The sequence below is a fragment of the Drosophila suzukii genome, unplaced genomic scaffold (genome assembly GCF_043229965.1).
Source record: "Drosophila suzukii unplaced genomic scaffold, CBGP_Dsuzu_IsoJpt1.0 scf_7, whole genome shotgun sequence".
Classification (NCBI taxonomy): Eukaryota; Metazoa; Arthropoda; class Insecta; order Diptera; family Drosophilidae; genus Drosophila; species Drosophila suzukii.
In genome coordinates this window covers 478,714-496,762 of record NW_027255939.1, presented here as the reverse complement: position 1 = coordinate 496,762, position 18,049 = coordinate 478,714, and the positions used below count along the sequence as shown (strand labels likewise).

Below are 18,049 nucleotides of genomic sequence, written 5' to 3'. Positions count from 1 at the left end.
ATCATGATTCTAGCTCTTTTGTATGCTACTTCTAATATATATTTACTTTCCTTAGCATATTATATATGGGTTCTATATTTTCTATACTATTAAATTGTTTTAATAAATTATATGTTTTACCAAATACTAGCTCGTTTGCACAATAATTATGTGCAATTGAAGGGGTCGTGTTGAAACAAAAAACGAAATATTGAAGCCATACGTCCCAATCAGTTTTATCAACCGATATATATGAGCGTATGTATTCATTGAAATTTCTATGACTTCGTTCTATTGTTCCTACTGTCTGGTGGTGGTGTGCCGTAGATGTTATATTTTCAATTTTTAGGTATTTGCACAAGTCATTTATAATTGAATTCTTATATTCTGTACCCATGTCCGTAATGAACGTATTCATTGGACCGTACTTCAGAATAAATGATTCAAAAATTGCTTTAGCGACAGTGTTCACGTTTTTATTTGGAACTGGTATGGCAACTAAATATTTAGTCAGGTCACATATTAGAGTGACTGCATACTCATTGCCATTTTCTGATTTTGGTAGTGGACCAATAGTGTCCACTATCACTCTGTCGAAAGCATTTATAGGCGTATAAGTTATTATTAATGGAGTCTTATTGTGCTTAGTTATTTTAGCTTTTTGGCATTTTCGTATGTATTCAGTAATATCTCGAGTCATACCTTTCCAAAAATAATGTCTTTTGACCTTGGCCAAGGTTTTTGTAATGCCAGTATGACCTCCTTGTATTGGATCATCATGGAATTTAGACAGTATTGCTTCTTTCTCGTCTTGTTTTTCTATAAGGGCCACCGGGTTGAGTAGCGCTACTCTTAAGGTATTCAATATCTTGTTGCCCATTTGTTTAAAATTATCTATTGATACACGTTCAAAGATATTTTCCCACGGTGCCATTTTGATTTGGCTGATTTTGTTTATACCGGCTTGCATTTCGAGCCTTTGGAAAAATTGACCTAAGTCTAGGGTTCCATTGGTATATAAATGCTCACATCATATCTTGCAGTAATTTTCCTACCATGTTTAAATAAACATAGCATATCCTTTACATGCAAGGTCACTATTTTACGTACTTCGTCATTATTTATGACTTCTGTGAGGAGTTGAATAACTCCCCACAAATAGAAGCAGCAGCAGATGGCCGGCCGCTTACCAGTTACGCGGCGAATTCGCTTAGTAACGGCACGGCGAGGGGAGTGTGGAGACTTGGATGGAGAACGAGAGAGTTTGGAGACCAAGGATGGAGAGCGAGAGAGTTTGGAGACCAAGGATGGAGATCGAGAGAGTTTGGAGACCAAGGACGGAGAGCGAGAGAGTTTGGAGACCAAGCATGGAGAACGAGAGAGAATGGAGACTTGGCGGGCAAGGCAAGAGTGCCGTGTGCAAAAACAGGATAACGGAACTCCACCGGACTTTGGACTCTCCCGTGAACTTTGGACCGGGAGAGGAAGTGCCACATCTCAGCAGTGGAGCGGCCCACAGGCGTGCCACAAGCATCACGGGAATCAGCGGGACTGCAGCAGTGGGCGGAGCATCGATTGAAAGCGGTTCGTGAAGGACAAGTGGGTCAACCAGGAGGCACGGACTTTGGACTCAGAGTGGAGAGATCCAGCGGGCCGTGCGCAATAGGGAAATAACGGTTCCCGGAAGCCCTATGTAAGGCCGCAGAGCGCTGGCAGCTGGATCAGTCGATCACGAGGAGTCAAACCTTCCAGATCAGTTAAAGTACCAAGTGAACAGTCAGTCAAGCAAATAATCTACGAGGGAGCTACAACCAAGCGAGTCGTCGGAAGCAGCGCCGTGGGAAGCACACAAGGAGCAAGATCGCCACGTCGAGACGTTCGGGATTGGGACAGCTGAGTTCCGGAAGGCATCAAGCGGCTAAGTCAAGGCGTTTGTTTCCAACTTTGTCACGACCACACCCTGGCGAGTCGCCCGGCGGGTCTGTCAGAGACAAGCAAAAGAGTCCTGCGACGAAGAACCGTCAGCTTGGGGAGGAAAGTTGCCTGCGACCCTGCGTACCATGCCCGACCAAGCAGGACCTGGCGTGACGGACGAGTGGTAGATCGATTTGCGGTTTCAAGAGGCGGCCGCCTGGAGAGCCTTGCGATTACCGGCGAAGTTCCCGAACAGCAATCGCCCAGCACCCCGAGCGCCAGAACGACGAGATACTGGTCAGAAGACAGCGCTGAGGACATCGACAGCAACGCCAGCAGACATTTCCGGCAGCCACGTTACCATCGCCGCGCGGAGCTCATTGGGGAGCGCAGGAGCGTCACGGACGTCACGCAGCAGGGTGAAGCCGGGTGGAACGTTCGTCTGCGCTAGGCGTAAAGCGAAGTGAACCGCTAGACAGCTTCCTGGCGGCAGCCTTGACTGTCAGCGCGAACTGAGCAAGAACCTAGCGGGACCGTCCGGGACAGAGCAAGGGACAGGTATTGCCTCAAAAGGCGTGGGCCTGGAGAGCAAGGCTTGTTCACCCTAGTCTGAGAACGGTGACGCTTCCCTAAGCCCACAAGGCCGAACTCTCTGCGGATCTAAGGCGCAACAAGCGACCCCGAGGCAGCGCGTCGGCAAGCAAGCAGAGGCGGCCACTACGAGCGTCCCGAGACCCAGTATCCAGAGGAGGACGAGTCAACGCGTCGAGGAGCCAGAAAGAGGAGCGCCAGCAGCCGGCGGAACCAGAGCCAAGAGATACCGAAGCCAACCCAGCCACACACCCGCTGTACTAATACCACGAGAATAAATCCCACTGTTACCATTTGAACCCTTTGTTTTCTCACTGATCTACGGGCAATCACGTCATATAAATTTGGTGGGACGACGGCACAATCTTCTGAGCTAGCCGCACGAATCTCGTAGCGAGCAGACATACAAAATCAGTTCGTAACACTTCATATACGTTGGGCTTAGAAGCTTTCTCTATAGAATGCGTAGGCAACTATATTTGTTTGTTTTCCGCGCGGAAATGTCTTCTCTTTTTAGGTATTCAACTGTGAAATCATACTCTTCTAACTCTAGCCTCATACGTGTCAGTTTGGATCTCGGATTTATCATTGAAAATATATATGATATGTTTTAGTTGTAAAGTGATTTCCATAATTATATGGTCGAAAATATAATATTCCCCAGTGAATTGCAGCTGATTACTGCTCTGTTGTACACTTATTACTTTCTCCCTTTGTGAAAGCTCTTGATGCATAAAAAATGAAAATTTTTCTGGATGTATCTTTAGATTGTATTTCCTGCATTTCTCAAAAACGTCTGTTAAGTTTTTAAGCATATGTTTCTCGGAACAACCTATAACTATTAAGTCATCCATATAAAGGAATGCTTGTGAAGGTTATAATCCAGAGAATGCAATAGTCATCATTCTTTGAAATGAATTAGGCTCTAATTTTAATCCGAAAGGTAGTCGCGTGAAGTGATACGAGCCATTGCTCGTTGAAAATGACGTTATATCCCTTGAACTTTTTTTGAGTTCAATTTGATGAAGTCCTGACATTAAGTCAAGGCATGATAAATATGTTGCTCGTCCCAGTTGATCTAAAATATCATCAATTCTTGGGAGTGGAAATTTATCGTACAGTAATTTTTTTATTAATTTGACGATAGTCAATCACTAATCGCCATTTCTTTTGTTCCGAACCTGGAGTGGGTTTTTAGGAACAAGTAACAATGGGCTATTATATTCAGATACAGATGGTTCAACAATCCCGTCGGTGATCAGTTTTCCGACTTGTTTCTGTATTTCGTTCACCTGACTGTGTGGGCTTCTGTAATTTGTTATATACACTGGTTCATTATCCTTTAATCTCAGTTTTTATTTATTAGAATTATTTGTGCTTATTGGTTCGGTTTCCAATCCGGATATATCATTATATTGTGTGCATAGACTTGAAAGCTGTGATTTGAATTGCGGATGAAAGTTTTTTGAAAGTTGAGATAATACAGATTTTTCTCTATTTTCTAGATTAGTTTTGAACATCGTAGTTCGAAAGTGATTCATAAGCTAAATTATTTGTACTGACTACTTCATCTTTATTTGTGGTATTGAGCAGTCTTATGAAAGCGTTTTTAGATGTTGCTAGACTAGCTATATAAATACCATTATTAATTTCTTGATTTGGAATCAATACACTGTCTTCTTTTGAATTTAGTTGAATTTTTCTAATAAGTTGGGATCTTGCTCGCAGAAGTATTGAGTTGTTGCCAGCACTGTATGTTATTGGAACATTTTTTTTTTTAAATGGTTTGCTATTTATTTATTGAATCTTCTCCCTTTGGATACTAACAATAAGTGTATCAAATCTTAGACTAATTAATCTAACTCACAGTCATATGACTGATGTTGTGCTAAAGGGGCCCGAAAGTTATAGCTGGCTTGGCAGGTCGTTGCGTTGTAGACGGGATCGGCTGGAAACCCAAGTCAAGCCTCTTGCGAGGCGATTGGGGTGCACAGAGAGTTTTTCGTTGTAGGACGCTTTTTGTTTGTCTATTTCATCTTTAACGGTAAGAATGCTTAGGTCCCTGTGGATGTTTTGGTTGCGAATATACCATGGTGCCCCAGTGATAGTTCGCAGGATTTTCGATTGAGCGCGCTGTATAATGTCTATGTTGCTTCTGCTGGCGTTCCCCCATAGCTGGGAGCCATATGTCCAGATGGGCTTGAGAGTGGAGTTGTAGAGCAAAACCTTGTAGTCCAGACGCAGGGGCGAACGAGCGTTAAGAATCCGGTGGAAGCTGCTGGCCTTTAGTTTTAGATGTACTTTCTTGCGTTCGATGTGTCTTCTCCAGGTTAGTCGTCTGTCAAGGTGGACGCCGAGATACGTTACATCGTTGACTTGGGGAATCTGCGTATTATTCAATAATAGTGGAGGGCATGTTTGCCTGTTGAGAGTAAACGTTATGTGTTTACATTTTTGTTCATTTATTTTAATCCGCCAATCAGATAGCCACCTCTCTACTACGAGGAGGTGGTTTGCTAGCTGTGTTGTGGCTCGGCCTGGGCACCTCGAGCGACTTAAAATTGCGGTGTCGTCAGCGAACGTAGATGTTGTTAGCTGCTCGTTCGTGGGAATATCCGCTGTGTATAGGAGGAACAGAGTAGGCCCTAGCGCGCTTCCTTGCGGGACTCCAGCTTTGATAATGTAGTCGTCGGATGTTGTTGTATTGCACCTTACTGCGAAGGTCCTGTTGTATAGATACGACTCAAGAAGCTTGTGAGTGTAATCAGGTAAGTGTGTTTTGATTTTGTGCATGAGGCCATCTAGCCATACTCGATCGAAGGCTTGAGATACATCGAGGAATATTGCGCTGCAGTATTCCCGATGCTCAAAGGCTGTGCGTATTTCTGATGTTATTCTGTTAACTTGTTCGATTGTTCCATGGTTTTGACGAAATCCAAATTGATGAGCAGGGATAACATTGTGTGCTCCTAGATATGGTGTTATGCGAGTTAGAAGGCATTTTTCGAACAGCTTAGACAGACACGATAATAAACTAATTGGTCTGTAGGATGACGGAATTGTGTGGTCTTTTCCGGGCTTCGGTATCATAATGATAATAGATTTTTTCCATTTTTTCGGATAGTAGCCGAGAGTTATAATCCCATTGAAGAGCTTACAGATAACCTCAATGGCAGAGTTTGGAAGTTCAATTAACATTTTTGGGGTTATTTGGTCACCGCCAGGGGCCTTTTTTGGTTTCAGTTCCCCAATGACTTTCGCGATCTCCTTTGGCTGAAACAATGGTGGTAGGGAAATAGATTCAGATTCGATTTGTGGTAGGAAAAATAAACCAGTGGCAGGGTTCGGCTGGAAGACGTTTCTTAGATGTAACGCAAAAGTTTCGGCTCTATCTTCGTCGCTGCGGGCCCAGATGCCAGATGAGTTTCTTATCGGAGTCACTGTTTCGATTGGAGAGCTCAGATTTGGGTGAGCCCTCCACAGAGGATGTTTTGTACTGGTTGGCGATAGTTTTGTAATGTACTGCAGCTGTGCATTTTCTGTTTCTTGCTTTAGAGCTCGATTTAGTGAGCGAGTGGCTTCCTTAAGACGTTGTTTTGATGACGGCGATCTGTTGGCTTGCCATGCACGTCGCAGGCGCCTCTTTTCTAGGACTAACCGTTCAATTTGCAGATTAGTTTTGAAGTGGTTGGTTTGCGCGTCCCTGCCTTGTGGTGTTGAGATAGTGGCTGCCTCCACGAATACTTCTTCAAGAGCATCGGTAGAGCAGTCGATGTCCGCTTCGATGTTGAAGTGAGGTGTTAATTTGATGTGTGAGCTTACATACTTTTTATATTTTAACCAGTTGGTTCTGTGCGACGTCAGCCTGAGGGGGTGATCTGTGGTTCTTGTGCTTTGAAGAAGAGTTATTAGCACTGGCGAATGGTCCGACGACAGGTCCGAAAGCGCTTTGGCGCTTATTATATTGCGGGGAATGTTTTTTGTCACCGCAAAGTCTATTAGGTCTGGAACTTTCCTGGGGTCTGTTGGCCAGTATGTGGGGCTGCCAGGGGAAACATAGTCTAATTTGTTGTTCGGTTTTATGATTGCATTGTATAATTGCCTTCCTTTGGGAGTCACAAGGCGTGATCCCCAGTGCGTGTGTTTGGCATTATAATCCCCTGCAGCTATAAAGCGGTCTCCAAGCAAGTTGTAGAAGTCCATGAATTGTCCTTCAGAAATTGTAAAGCGAGGCGGGCAGTAGACAGCGGCTATGGTGAGGTTTCCGTTGCCTGACTGCACTTTGATAGACGTGGCTTGCAGGTAATTAGTTGAAACCCTTTGGTGAAAGTGGTGCTTGATGCGTTCCCTGATTAGGATGCCGGTTCCGCCGTGGGCTTTACCATCTGGATGGTCTGTGCGGTAGAAAGTGTAGCCTCTTATTTGGAAGTTGTATTTGTTTGTGAGGTGCGTCTCTACCAGTAGCATAATGTCGATATGATTTTCATTCAGGAACTGTGATACTTGAAGGTTGTGCCGTGAAACGCCATTGGCGTTCCACATTGTTATTCGTAGGTTTGCCATCTGATTATTTGGACTGCTTAGCTGCAAGTAGCTGTAACACCATGTTCTGGTTTTGAACCAGTGTTTGCATGGTCGTTTTCATGAATGACATGAGTTCCATCATACTTTGTTGCATGGTGACCATCATAGTTTCCAGAGTGCTTTGCGACTGTTCTTGGATCTGCTGAGCGTTTCCTAGATTAGACTGGAGTGGGTTTTCCGTCCCCGATCGAAGGGCATCGGCGTATGAGAATCCTGTCTGGGTATTTAGTTGACCAAAGGAGGATCTTGCAGCCGTGCCGAAAAATACTTCCGGCGTCGTACGCGAGTAAGTGTACGCATTTTGGGTTTTCTGATGACGCGTTGCTATCACTTTTCGCATGCGGTCCTTCATCTCCTTGTAGACCGGACAGCCCCTGTAGTTTGCCGTGTGGTTACCTTGGCAGTTAACGCATTTTTTCTTTTTGGGGTCTTCTTTGTTGGCAGGGCAGTTAGCCGAATTGTGGAAGTCTCCACAAGCTACACAGACTGTTCGAAGCGAACAGTATGCCCTGGTGTGTCCATACTCCTGACAATTTGTGCATTGCACTGGGCCGTTCCTTTTATGTGGCTCTTCCACGTTAATTCTTCGGTGCAATAAGTATTGCAGGTTATAAATGGGGTGCACTTCATTTTTCTTCAAGACTCTGCTGTCTGGCTCCAGCTCGACCCTGAAGAGTGGTTGCGGCTCCTTGTTCCTGTTTATAATGTTACTGACGTTCTTTGCAGAAAACCCCTTTTCCTTAAGAGCATCGATAACTTCCTTGGCGGTTACGTCGGGCTCGATTCCTTTTATTACCACTTGCAGGCCCTTGCTGCTTTTTAGTTGGTACGTGTAGTAGCTTTTCCTAGCTTCCTCCAGGTATTTGGATACTGCTCGGAAATGTTCTTCAGATTTGGTCTGAAGCTTGGTTTCATGGATATCCCCTTTTGTGACCGGAACAACATGAAAGTTTCCGTCTCCGGTCAGCGCAACAATTTTGTTGACCAGGGCGTTCGAGATTTTCTCCCTAATGTAAATTGGTGGGGGCTTAGGTTTCGGTTGGGTCTCCTGAGCCCGTCCTGATTCATTTTCTGCTAGAAGCGCAAATCGATTGCTGTCGGATCTCCCGGGTAATATATCTTCTACTTGGACACGGTTTATTTTTGACTTGTTACCTACCGCGGTGTTCTGCGGGCTAAGCTTACGCTTGATATGGATGTACCGATCTAGTCCGGTCTGTATGGCCGGACCCGCTTGCTGAATTTTGTTTTGGTTTTGATTTGTTGTCGTTGTTTTTGTTGCCGTTGTATTTAGAGCTGCGGTTGCAGTCGATTCCGAAATAATAGTCGTAGCTGTGGTTGTCGTTGGTTTTTTTGTCGTAGCCGTAGTTGCTGCTGATAAATTTAGTGCGGATGCAGAAGTTTTACCGTTGCATGTTGTTGGTGCGCCAGGGGTCGAAACTGATGGTGGGGGGGTTTTGCATTGTTGACTCCACGCCGTCGGAGTAGGGGTAGCCGTAAGTAAGCATGGTGAGCAAGATCGTGCTCTTTGGCTATCGACCGACAGTAGGGTCGTTTTTTGCACTTCGCTATCACGCGTTGAGACATACGAAAAGTAACCGTCTCTTCGGCTCGCGGAGCTGAGTCGCTCTTTATTCTGTTCGTAGCTCATTGAGCTTTGTTGGCGTGGCACTTATTTATTATTATAAGATAAAATAATTATGTGCTAGTTTAAGACATTACACCGATTTTGTGGGTTGAAACCTAAATTTCTTTGGGTTTTAGCGTCTTTTCGCTTATTTGAAATTAACCTGTTTAGTTTTTGTGTTTTGTTTGCATTAATTTATCAACTTTCTTGCACTTTTAGCGGAGCTCGCACAAGACACGTCCACTCTCTTCAGCGGTCTGTCAAAATACTTAATTATAAGCCAATCTTCAGATGACTTGAAGTATAATTGACAGTTGAATTTTTTTATAAAATCGATTTCTAAAATGCCATCACAAGGGATAGCGAAATGTAAATCCACGATATGAAAATCGTGTTTGATTATGTACTTAGTGGTCTGTATCTCAATAGAAGTTAACCCCTTGGATTTGGTTACGTCTTGACTTATTCCTCATATGTCTATAATATAATTATCTTGTATGTCATGAAAGACATCAGAATTTTATTTAACTACTGAAATGTCTGCACCTGTGTCTTCTAAAAATACAAGTTCTTTTCCTGTAGCCACATGATTGAATGATACAAATATGTTCTGACTGAGATTAACGGTATGAACCCTTGCATTTTCTACTGTTAAATATCTATGGGGTTTTGTGAGTTTCCCGATGTACTATTGGTTTGGCTATTGGTTACTCGGACATTATTTTGGTTATTATTGTTGTGGCCTCGACTCGAGTTGCCACGGCCTCTTTAGTTTCCTCTATATTGGCGTCGTCCAGTATTGTTTTGGGTACTATTGTTGTTGTAATTATTATTACGACCATGAAAAATACCTCTGTAATTTCCTCGTTCGCGGTTTCCGCCGCGCTGCGCGTAATTTTTGTAATAAAGGACAGTGTTTGGCTGTCCTGTTGCTTCTGTGGAACTGTTTACAAATTTTTATATGGCATCATTCATAGTATTGAAGGTACCAGCTTGCATGATAAGTTTTACCTTATCGATTGTACAATTTTTAGTCATTGCTTTGACTGCATGCTGAGTGGAATAACTTCTGGCTAACTCTAGGGGTAAGCCATCTGTTATATATGCACCTTCTAAAGATTTTGTCATCTGCTCAACCTCTTGTGTGTACTGGTTGGCAGTTTTATTGCGTTGCTGTAGGTTCATCAGTTTTGCTGACAAAACTTCTACAGTTTCGCCTTTGACGTTGTTTTTATACCCGTTACTCGTAGAGTAAAAGGGTATACTAGATTCGTCGGAAAGTATGTAACAGGCAGAAGGAAGCGTTTCCGACCCCACAAAGTATATATATTCTTGATCAGGATCACTAGCCGAGTCGATCTAGCCATGTCCGTCTGTCCGTCTGTCCGTCTGTCCGTCTGTCCGTCTGTCCGTCTGTCTGTCCGTCCGGATGAACGCTGAGATCTCGGAAACTATGGGAGCTAGGCTATTGAGATTTGGCGTGCAGATTCCTGAGCTTTTTACGCAGCGCAAGTTTGTTTCAGCAGAGTGCCACGCCCACTCTAACGCCCACAAACCGCCCAAAACTGTGGCTCCTACAGTTTTGATGCTAGAATAAAAATTTTAACTGAAATGTATTGTTCTCATCAATACCTATCGATTGACCCAAAAAAAAGTTTGCCACGCCCACTTTAACGCCCACAAACCGCGAAAACCTGTGACGCCCACAATTTTCATGCTAGATGAAAAATTTTAACTGAAATGTATTGGTCTCGTCGATACCTATCGATTGATCCAAAAAAAAATTTGCCACGCCCACTCTAACGCCCATATCGCTTAAATCTGTATTCCGCCGGTAGATGGCGCATTTTAATCTCGCTTTGCTGCTTGCATATCTCCATATAGCTGAGTAACGGGTATCTGATAGTCGAGGTACTCGACTATAGCGTTCTTCCTTGTTTAATCTGGAAATGACTTCAGTTGTTGTTGTTTCATTTCCGATTAGATTTCTGGCGACACCTTTTAGCTTTGTTATACCCGTTACTCGTAGAGTAAAAGGGTATACTAGATTCGTCGGAAAGTATGTAACAGGCAGAAGGAAGCGTTTCCGACCCCATAAAGTATATATATTCTTGATCAGGAGTCGATCTAGGCATGTCCGTCTGTCCGTCTGTCTGTCCGTCCGGATGAACGCTGAGATCTCGGAAACTATAAGAGCTAGACTATTGAGATTTGGCGTGCAGATTCCTTAGCTTCTTACGCGTCGCAAGTTTGTTTCAGCAGAGTGCCATGCCCACTCTAACGCCCACAAGCCGCCAAAACTGTGGCTCCTACAGTTTTGTTGCTAGAGTAAAAATTTTGACTGAAATGTATTGTTCTCATCAATACCTATCGATTGCCCTAAAAAAAGTTTGCCACGCCCACTTTAACGCCCACAAACCGCCCAAGCCTGTGACGCCCACAATTTTCATGCTAGATAAAAAATTTTATCTGAAATGTATTGGTCTTGTCAATACCTATCGATTGATCAAAAAAGAATTTTGCCACGCCCACTCTAATGCCCATAACGCTTAAATCTGTCTACCGCTGGTAGGTTGTGCATTTTAATCTCGTTTTGCTGCTTGCATATCTCCATTTAGCTGAGTAACGGGTATCTGATAATCGAGGTAATCGACTATAGCGTTCTTCCTTGTTTTTATTATTTAAACTGCTAATTGTTCGTGCTCACCTTTTATTGATTCTATTATTTGTAATGCATCAATAAAACTTGTTAAGTTTTCAGCTTCACCATCTTAAACTGGTATAAGCTTGGATGCTGTATTAATAAAATCAATATTAGATTGTGTCATTGTGATATTGTTTCTTATTTTGTTTTCTGTTATGCTTGAACTATCATCAGAATCTGCAGAATTATCCAGATCTGACATTAAAACAGCTGGAATAGTAAGATTATTTAAATCTTGCTCTTCTATATTAGGATTTGTTTCTGTAAGGTCTTCTGATTCTATTTGGTCAATGTCAATTTTTATGTGGATTCCGGTTCATCACCAGTTTCAACTGCTAGGGAAGTGTTAAGTATAGTCGGTACTGATATGTCCAACTTAAACTTTTGTTTAATTGATATTAAATTAGGTCGTAGTCTGATCAAAAATTTTGATACTCGGGATTTATTTTTAATTTTTTTGATTTAATTTTTCCCTCTGGCCATGTATTAGTATTCGTGCTTCATTAAAGCATTTTACTAGAATTTTCACATGTTTTTAATGGTATTTTTTTGAATTGTCCTGTTTTGAGTAAGTGACTTATATGATTTATCAAAGTCAACTTTTATGTTATTTATTAGCTTATATAATTCATTCCATTTCATTATATTATGGAGATTAATTATTTCTTAAGGACCGTCATTACTATTGCTCTACCTAGTATTGGGTGTTCGTCTACTACTGATCTAACTTGTACACCTGGAATGGTGGATAATACAATTCCCTTTTGGGTGCTTGTGCAATGTGTTAGTGGAGAAGTATCTAAACTAAATGTTTCAATATATAAATTTTCTAATTCATAAATGCTTACTGAAGTTGCTGAAACTAATTGCAGAATTCTTTCTTTAAAATGAATGTCCCTATCATATGTGTTTCTAATTGCCTTTAGTGTAGCCATTTATAGTTAATATATTTATATTTATTTATTTTTATTTCATTCCAATTTCTTTAATTTTAAAATTTGATTACAGAAATATTTTTCTATTAATGTTGTTTGTGCTTTAAATTTTTTAAGTTTTGTCTAGATCATTTGCCTGGCTCATATATTTCTTCTTAAGACATTTATTATGCAATTTATAAAGTTTATAGAAACAATTTGCGCACATTAGAACAACAATTATTATTAACAATGTATGAATTAATTCTAAGTCAATGTTATCCGACTCGATTTTATTAATAACATTTGCAGTGGAGTCCACTGACTTAACGTCTACTATAGCCATTTTCGGGGTATATACTTTTAAATTATAATTATAATAATCTGTTTCTGCAGAAAATTTACTAATTGCATTACTTTGCATCTATTTTTTCAAGTTTTTTACCTAATTTTGTGTATGGTTTTCAGGCCATACTCTAATCGGGCAACTCAATTTTAAACAATATTTTGTATATAATAAATGAAAAAATAGGCATCGCAGTGCAATTAAAAAAATTTTGGAACGCAGTGCAGAGGAAAAAAAAATTATGCGCTCTTGGTAGCGCTGTCGGTTCACTTTTCCTTGGTCTGGATTGGTGCGCCCGACGGTACCGGTGCTGGATGCACAGGCTGTACTTCTATGGTGGGGCACCGGTGCTGGCTGCACAGGTTGTTACTTCTTTGGTGGGGCACCGGTGCTGGCTGCACAGGTGTACTCGCAATGGGGTGAGTACAGTGGTCCCTCGCAGTCATCCGGGCACGTCTTCTTCAGTTTTGGAATGACAATTTTTTCTGGAGGAGGCATTGTTTTTATAGTTTTGGCAATATTTTGAATTACATGGTTTTTTTTTTTTTTTTTTCCATTTTTTTTTTAGCTTTATTACTACAACTAATAAATATATATTTAGAAGATAAATGGGCGTAAACTGCAGATGTTGTGCGGTACGGCCGCAAAGCAATGCTTCGCACAACCGCGGCAGCTTACGTGTCCAGGCCTCTCCTCTCTCTCTCAGCTATCCTGAGTTTTCGCATTACAGACGCAGCGAATTTGGTCGTCGCGTCCCACTCCGTTTGGCCTCTTAGCATGGTTGGCACTAGCGTGCTGGGGCTAGTGCTGACACCGGTCGCTATTTCCAGGGCGGTCCTGTCCTCTACGAACCGCACGCACTCGAACAGGACGTGGCGTGCGTTCTCCTCGATTCCAGAGCCGCAGGATGGGCATCCGTCACTCGTGTCGTGACCGTACTTCTTCAGGTACGACCGGAAGCATCCGTGCCCACTCAAGATCTGGGTCAGGTAGAAGTCCACCTGCCCGTGCCTCCTTTCCAGCCACGGACTCAAGACGGGAATCAGATCGTGGGTCCAGCGTCCAGAGGTTGCGGAATCCCACCTCTCCTGCCACCGAGAGATGGATCTCTCTCTCGCGGGCCGTCTTGCCTCGCGCCTAGTTTGGTCGTCCGTGGTCGTGACCGTTTCCTCCACTTCTACCGCCTCTCTTACCAGTTCTTGCACCGGAACTAGACCAGCTATGACCAGCGCAGCTTCCTCAGAGATTGTCCGGAAGGCACACGATATCCTTGTTGCACATAGTCTGTGCGTGCGAGCCACGCCACTCATATACGAGGGCGTCGTGGCGGCTTTAGCCCATACCGGGGCGGCATAAAGTACTTGGGACGTGACGACGCTCGCTATGAGTTTCCTCCGTTCCTGCTTTGGGCCCCTTGTGTTCAGGAGAATCCGCGCGAGCGATCTGGCGGTTGCAGCGGCCTTCTTATTGGCGTACTCTAGGTGCTCTTTGTAGGACAGCCTGGTGTCTATCATGACGCCTAGGTATTTTATGGCTCTTTGAGAGACTATGTCAACCCCTCCGACCGTCAGCTTGGCCGTCTCGACGAGTTGCCGGCTGCTTATAAGAACGGCCTCTGTTTTATGTGCCGCGAGTTGGAGCCCGGCGAGTGAGAGCCATGATTCCACCTTCCTCACCGCAGTGTTTGCCATGTCCTCCACTTCGGCTATCGTCTTGGCCTATCACGTGGACGTTTGCAGGCATGGGAAGCCTCAGCACTCCGTCGTACATAGTGTTCCACAACAGGGGGCCCAGGACCGATCCTTGTGGAACCCCAGCAGTTACGCAGTACTCTTTCGGGCCGTCGCTCGTATCGAAAAGCAGCACCCTTTCGCCGAGGTAGCTGTCGACTATCCTGGTGAGGTACTCCAGAATCCGTAGCCGCCTTAGTGCCTGCATGATCCTCGTCCAGTTCGCCGTGTTGAACGCGTTTTTGATGTCGAGCGTGACCAGAAGGCAGTACTTCTTCGTGCCGCCTTTCCAACGCTTCCCGCGTATGGCTTCCGCAGCTGTCCCGGTGACCATTTGGATCGCGTCCAGCGTTGACTTTCCTTTCCGGAAACCAAACTGGGCGGTGGATAGGCCACCAGCCGCATCTACGGCCAGGTTTAGCCGTTTCGAGATGAGCTTCTCGAACACTTTGCCAACAGTGTCAAGCAGACAAATTGGCCTGTAGGAGGAAGCTTCACCAGGCGGCTTCCCAGGTTTGTTGAGTAGAAGCAGCTTCTGTACTTTCCATCTCCGGGGAAATGTTCCCTCGCGCAGGCAGGCGCTGTAGAGGTCCGCGAAGGTGCCCGGCCGAAGCCCAAGCGCCAGCTTCATTGCTCTGTTGGGCACTGCGTCGGGACCTGGGGCTTTGTTGTTCTGCAGGCTGCGTCCTGCTTCAGCAACCTCGGCCTCCGTGACTTCCTCGATCTCCCACGTAGGCGCCGTTTCGTGCTGTACGCTTTCCTTGGCGCTACCCGAAGGAAACAGTGTGCGAACAATATCGCTAAGTGTTTCAGGGTCCGTTGGAGAGCGGCTGCCTGCGCTTACCCGCTTTACCACGAGTCTGTAGGCCCCACCCCACGGATCCTGTTCGGCTGCGTCGCACAGCTTCAGGAAACATTCCCGTTTGCTGTCCAGGATGGCGTGCTTCAGGGTCCTCCTGGCTTGCTTGAAGGCGACGTGTGCGGCCTCGGCCCTGTCGGTCCTTCTTGACCGTTGAAGAGCCCTTCTGGCTCTGAGGCAGATCCTTCTGAGGGTCGCTATCTCCGAGTTCCACCAAGGTACCGGCTCGTGGTCTCTACTGTATGGTTTGCGCATCAGCATCCCTGTCCTGCACGCATCCTCCAAGCTGGCTGCTATCGCGTCCGCGTTGGTGTTCGCGTCTGCTTCAGTGGAGCAGTGCATGTCGGCGAGGCACCTGCTCATCGCCTCGGCGTTTAGCGTCTCCTGGCGGTAGCCCTTGACTGCTCTGTTACGGGTTTCTGGTCCTGGCCGTGTGCCCACTGTGCATAAGATTGCCTCGTGGTCGCTGGCCGTGAAGAAGTCGCCGATTCTCCAGTGAGAGCGCCGGGCTAACGCGGAGCTCACAAATGTGAGGTCTATGATAGACCCAGCTCCAGCCCGATTGAACGTCTCCTGGGTCCCTTCGTTTAGCAGCGTGACGTCTAGCGTTGCAAAGGCATTGAGTAGGGTGTGCCCCCTTATGTTGCTGCTGGGGCATCCCCATTCTTCGGCCCACGCGTTGAAGTCGCCTGCGATGATAGCGGGGTAGCGGCCCCTTGCGTCAAAGGCGATCGTGTCCAAGGCATGGCTAAAGTCCGTCGTGGAGAGGCTAGGGGCTAGATAGCAGCTGTATACCCACATTTCGCCTATACGAGCTCGGACGAAACCCGAGCCCTTGTGCACGTCCAGAAAGGATTTACCGTTTCTTCTGCACAGCCATATCGCGGCCTTGCCCGATGTGTCCGTTATCCAGTCGCCGTCGTCTTTGACTTTGTAGGGTTCACTGATGACAGCCAGGTCCGCCTTACATTCCCTCGCTGACTGCAGGAGTAAGTCCTGCGCAGCCCGGCAGTGATTCAGGTTTATCTGGATCACTTCCATTCGCGGGGTTTGGCTACGGCTCTTTTTGCGGCGTGAGGACACCGCCTGCTTCCTGCTTGGTGGTTCCTCGACTTCGGTCCTCCTTCGGTGCATATAAAGCATACGCTCTCGTTGGGAAACTGAGCGATTTTGTGCCCCGTCTTGCCACACTTAATGCAGCACCCACTTCTGTCCACTTTGCTATGACACTTTATAGCAATGTGGCCAATCTCTAGGCACTTGTAGCACCTGGGCTGCGAGTCCCTCTCCTTCACCTTGCAGATAGACCATCCTAACTTGATTTTACCCTTGCAGAGAACCGCTTCTGCGTCTCTGCTGGGCAGTCCAACCACTGCCGTCTGGGTGTCTCTGTGTGATGGACGTAGACTCCTCAATTTGACCGATTCGGCGTTCACGGCGAATTGGTCCACCAGAGCTTTGGTGACATCTACGGCCTCAACTAGCGGGTCAAGGTCGCTAATCACCACCGTCCTTGTCCTTGCGCTTTCGGATAGCGCTCGAACCGCAGTCGCTTCTCCTAGGACAGCCTCAAGGCTCTGTTTTATTTCCTCCGTGCTGGTGTCCTCGCTTCTGTTGAGCTCCAGAAGAAGGTTCCCGTTCGCTGTGCGCCGGACCTTGTTTACACGGGTGCTGAGGCTTTGTAGCTTGCCGTCGTCCCTACGGGTTACCATCGCTAAGACTTCGCTGTAGGTCTTGCCATTTGCCTCCACTATAAGGGCGTCCGGGCGGTGAGGCTTTCGCGCCCGCTTTTTTGGAGCAGCCTTTCTCCAGGCGGTGGTCGCGTCCTTTCCATCGTCCTTTCCAGCGCTGCCTCCCGCGGCTGTTTTTCCTCTGGGGTCCCGTTTTTTGGCATGCTCCTCATGTGGGTTTCTCTTCTTTTTCTGCTGGGATCCCGCTGGCGCTCTTCGCGCAGACGATTGCGCTGGTGAAGTCGGGGGCTCTCCCCCGTTTAAAACCGTGCCGGGTTGGCTAAGCCTTCGCCACAGGTCTGTTTGCGCCGCGCTGGTGACCATGGGTCCTTGTGTCGCGTTTCGCCAGAACTCCGTTTGAGCGGCGTTGTCCTTTTGAAGACAAACCGGAGTCTGTTGCTCCTTGCTCTCGCTGTTTCGGAGAGGGCCTTTGCATTTGTTGCACTCCGTGGGCTCTTTTTGCTGGTGGGAGTCTCCAACTTGGTTGAAGGAGATCACTGCACCTTCTTGGAGGGACTTCATCCTCGAGAACATCGCTTTCATGGTCACATTGATGTGACGCACCTGCATTACGCTCGTGAGGTGGAGAACTTCGTCGAGAAGCGCTCCAATCTCCGCGAGCTGTTCTGGTCCAGTGAGCTCCTGGTCCGCTTTGGGCCTCTTGGCAGAGGCAGTTCTTTGCCCACCGGTTGGGCTGCCTGGGTCTCTTTGGCGCTTGGCCGCGTCCTGCAACTTATCATCTTCCCGCGTGGACGGCTGGCCCGCGGGCTTTTCCAGGACTGGTGACCTAAGAAGCTTCGAGCTGCTCTTGAACGCTCCGGCTGCTTCCGTACCTTTGTTTTCAATCCTCCTGCTTAAACTTGGTGCATTCACTGTCGAGACGGCCAAGTTCGCCACCGTCTTATCAGGTTTGTTGTTGGGAATGGGATTTAGGGCCTCCAGAATCCGTGCCCTGGCCGTGGGGGTTCCCACGGGTGGATTTCCACTTGTGTGGTTGCCACCTGGAGTAGTTTCGTTTTTTGTCGACATTCCTTTCATTTGTTGCATTTTATACCTACTGCCAGGTTGTTT

General features: G+C 46.0%; 2 protein-coding genes across 12 annotated transcripts in view; one reads left to right on the top strand and one right to left on the bottom strand.

Annotated features, from left to right (window-relative positions):
- LOC108013786 (uncharacterized) overlaps positions 1–18,049 on the top strand; it is a 477,552-nt gene that overhangs the window by 90,687 nt on the left and 368,816 nt on the right. The gene's annotated exons all lie outside the window — the stretch shown is intronic.
- LOC139355056 (uncharacterized) lies at positions 14,280–18,007 on the bottom strand. Its single transcript, XM_070999366.1, has 2 exons — positions 16,452–18,007; positions 14,280–16,371 (listed from the first exon to the last, which is right to left on the bottom strand). The coding sequence occupies exons 1-2, from the start codon at positions 18,005–18,007 to the stop codon at positions 14,280–14,282; spliced, it is 3,648 nt and encodes a 1,215-aa protein (XP_070855467.1).

Excerpts from the sequence above, each read along its gene's own strand:
- LOC139355056 (XM_070999366.1), bottom strand. The coding sequence starts at position 18,007 with ATGTCGACAAAAAACGAAACTACTCCAGGTGGCAACCACACAAGTGGA. Across the intron at positions 16,372-16,451 it reads AGCAAAGTGGACAGAAGTGG|GAGGACCGAAGTCGAGGAAC; the intron begins GTGCTGCATTAA and ends TATGCACCGAAG.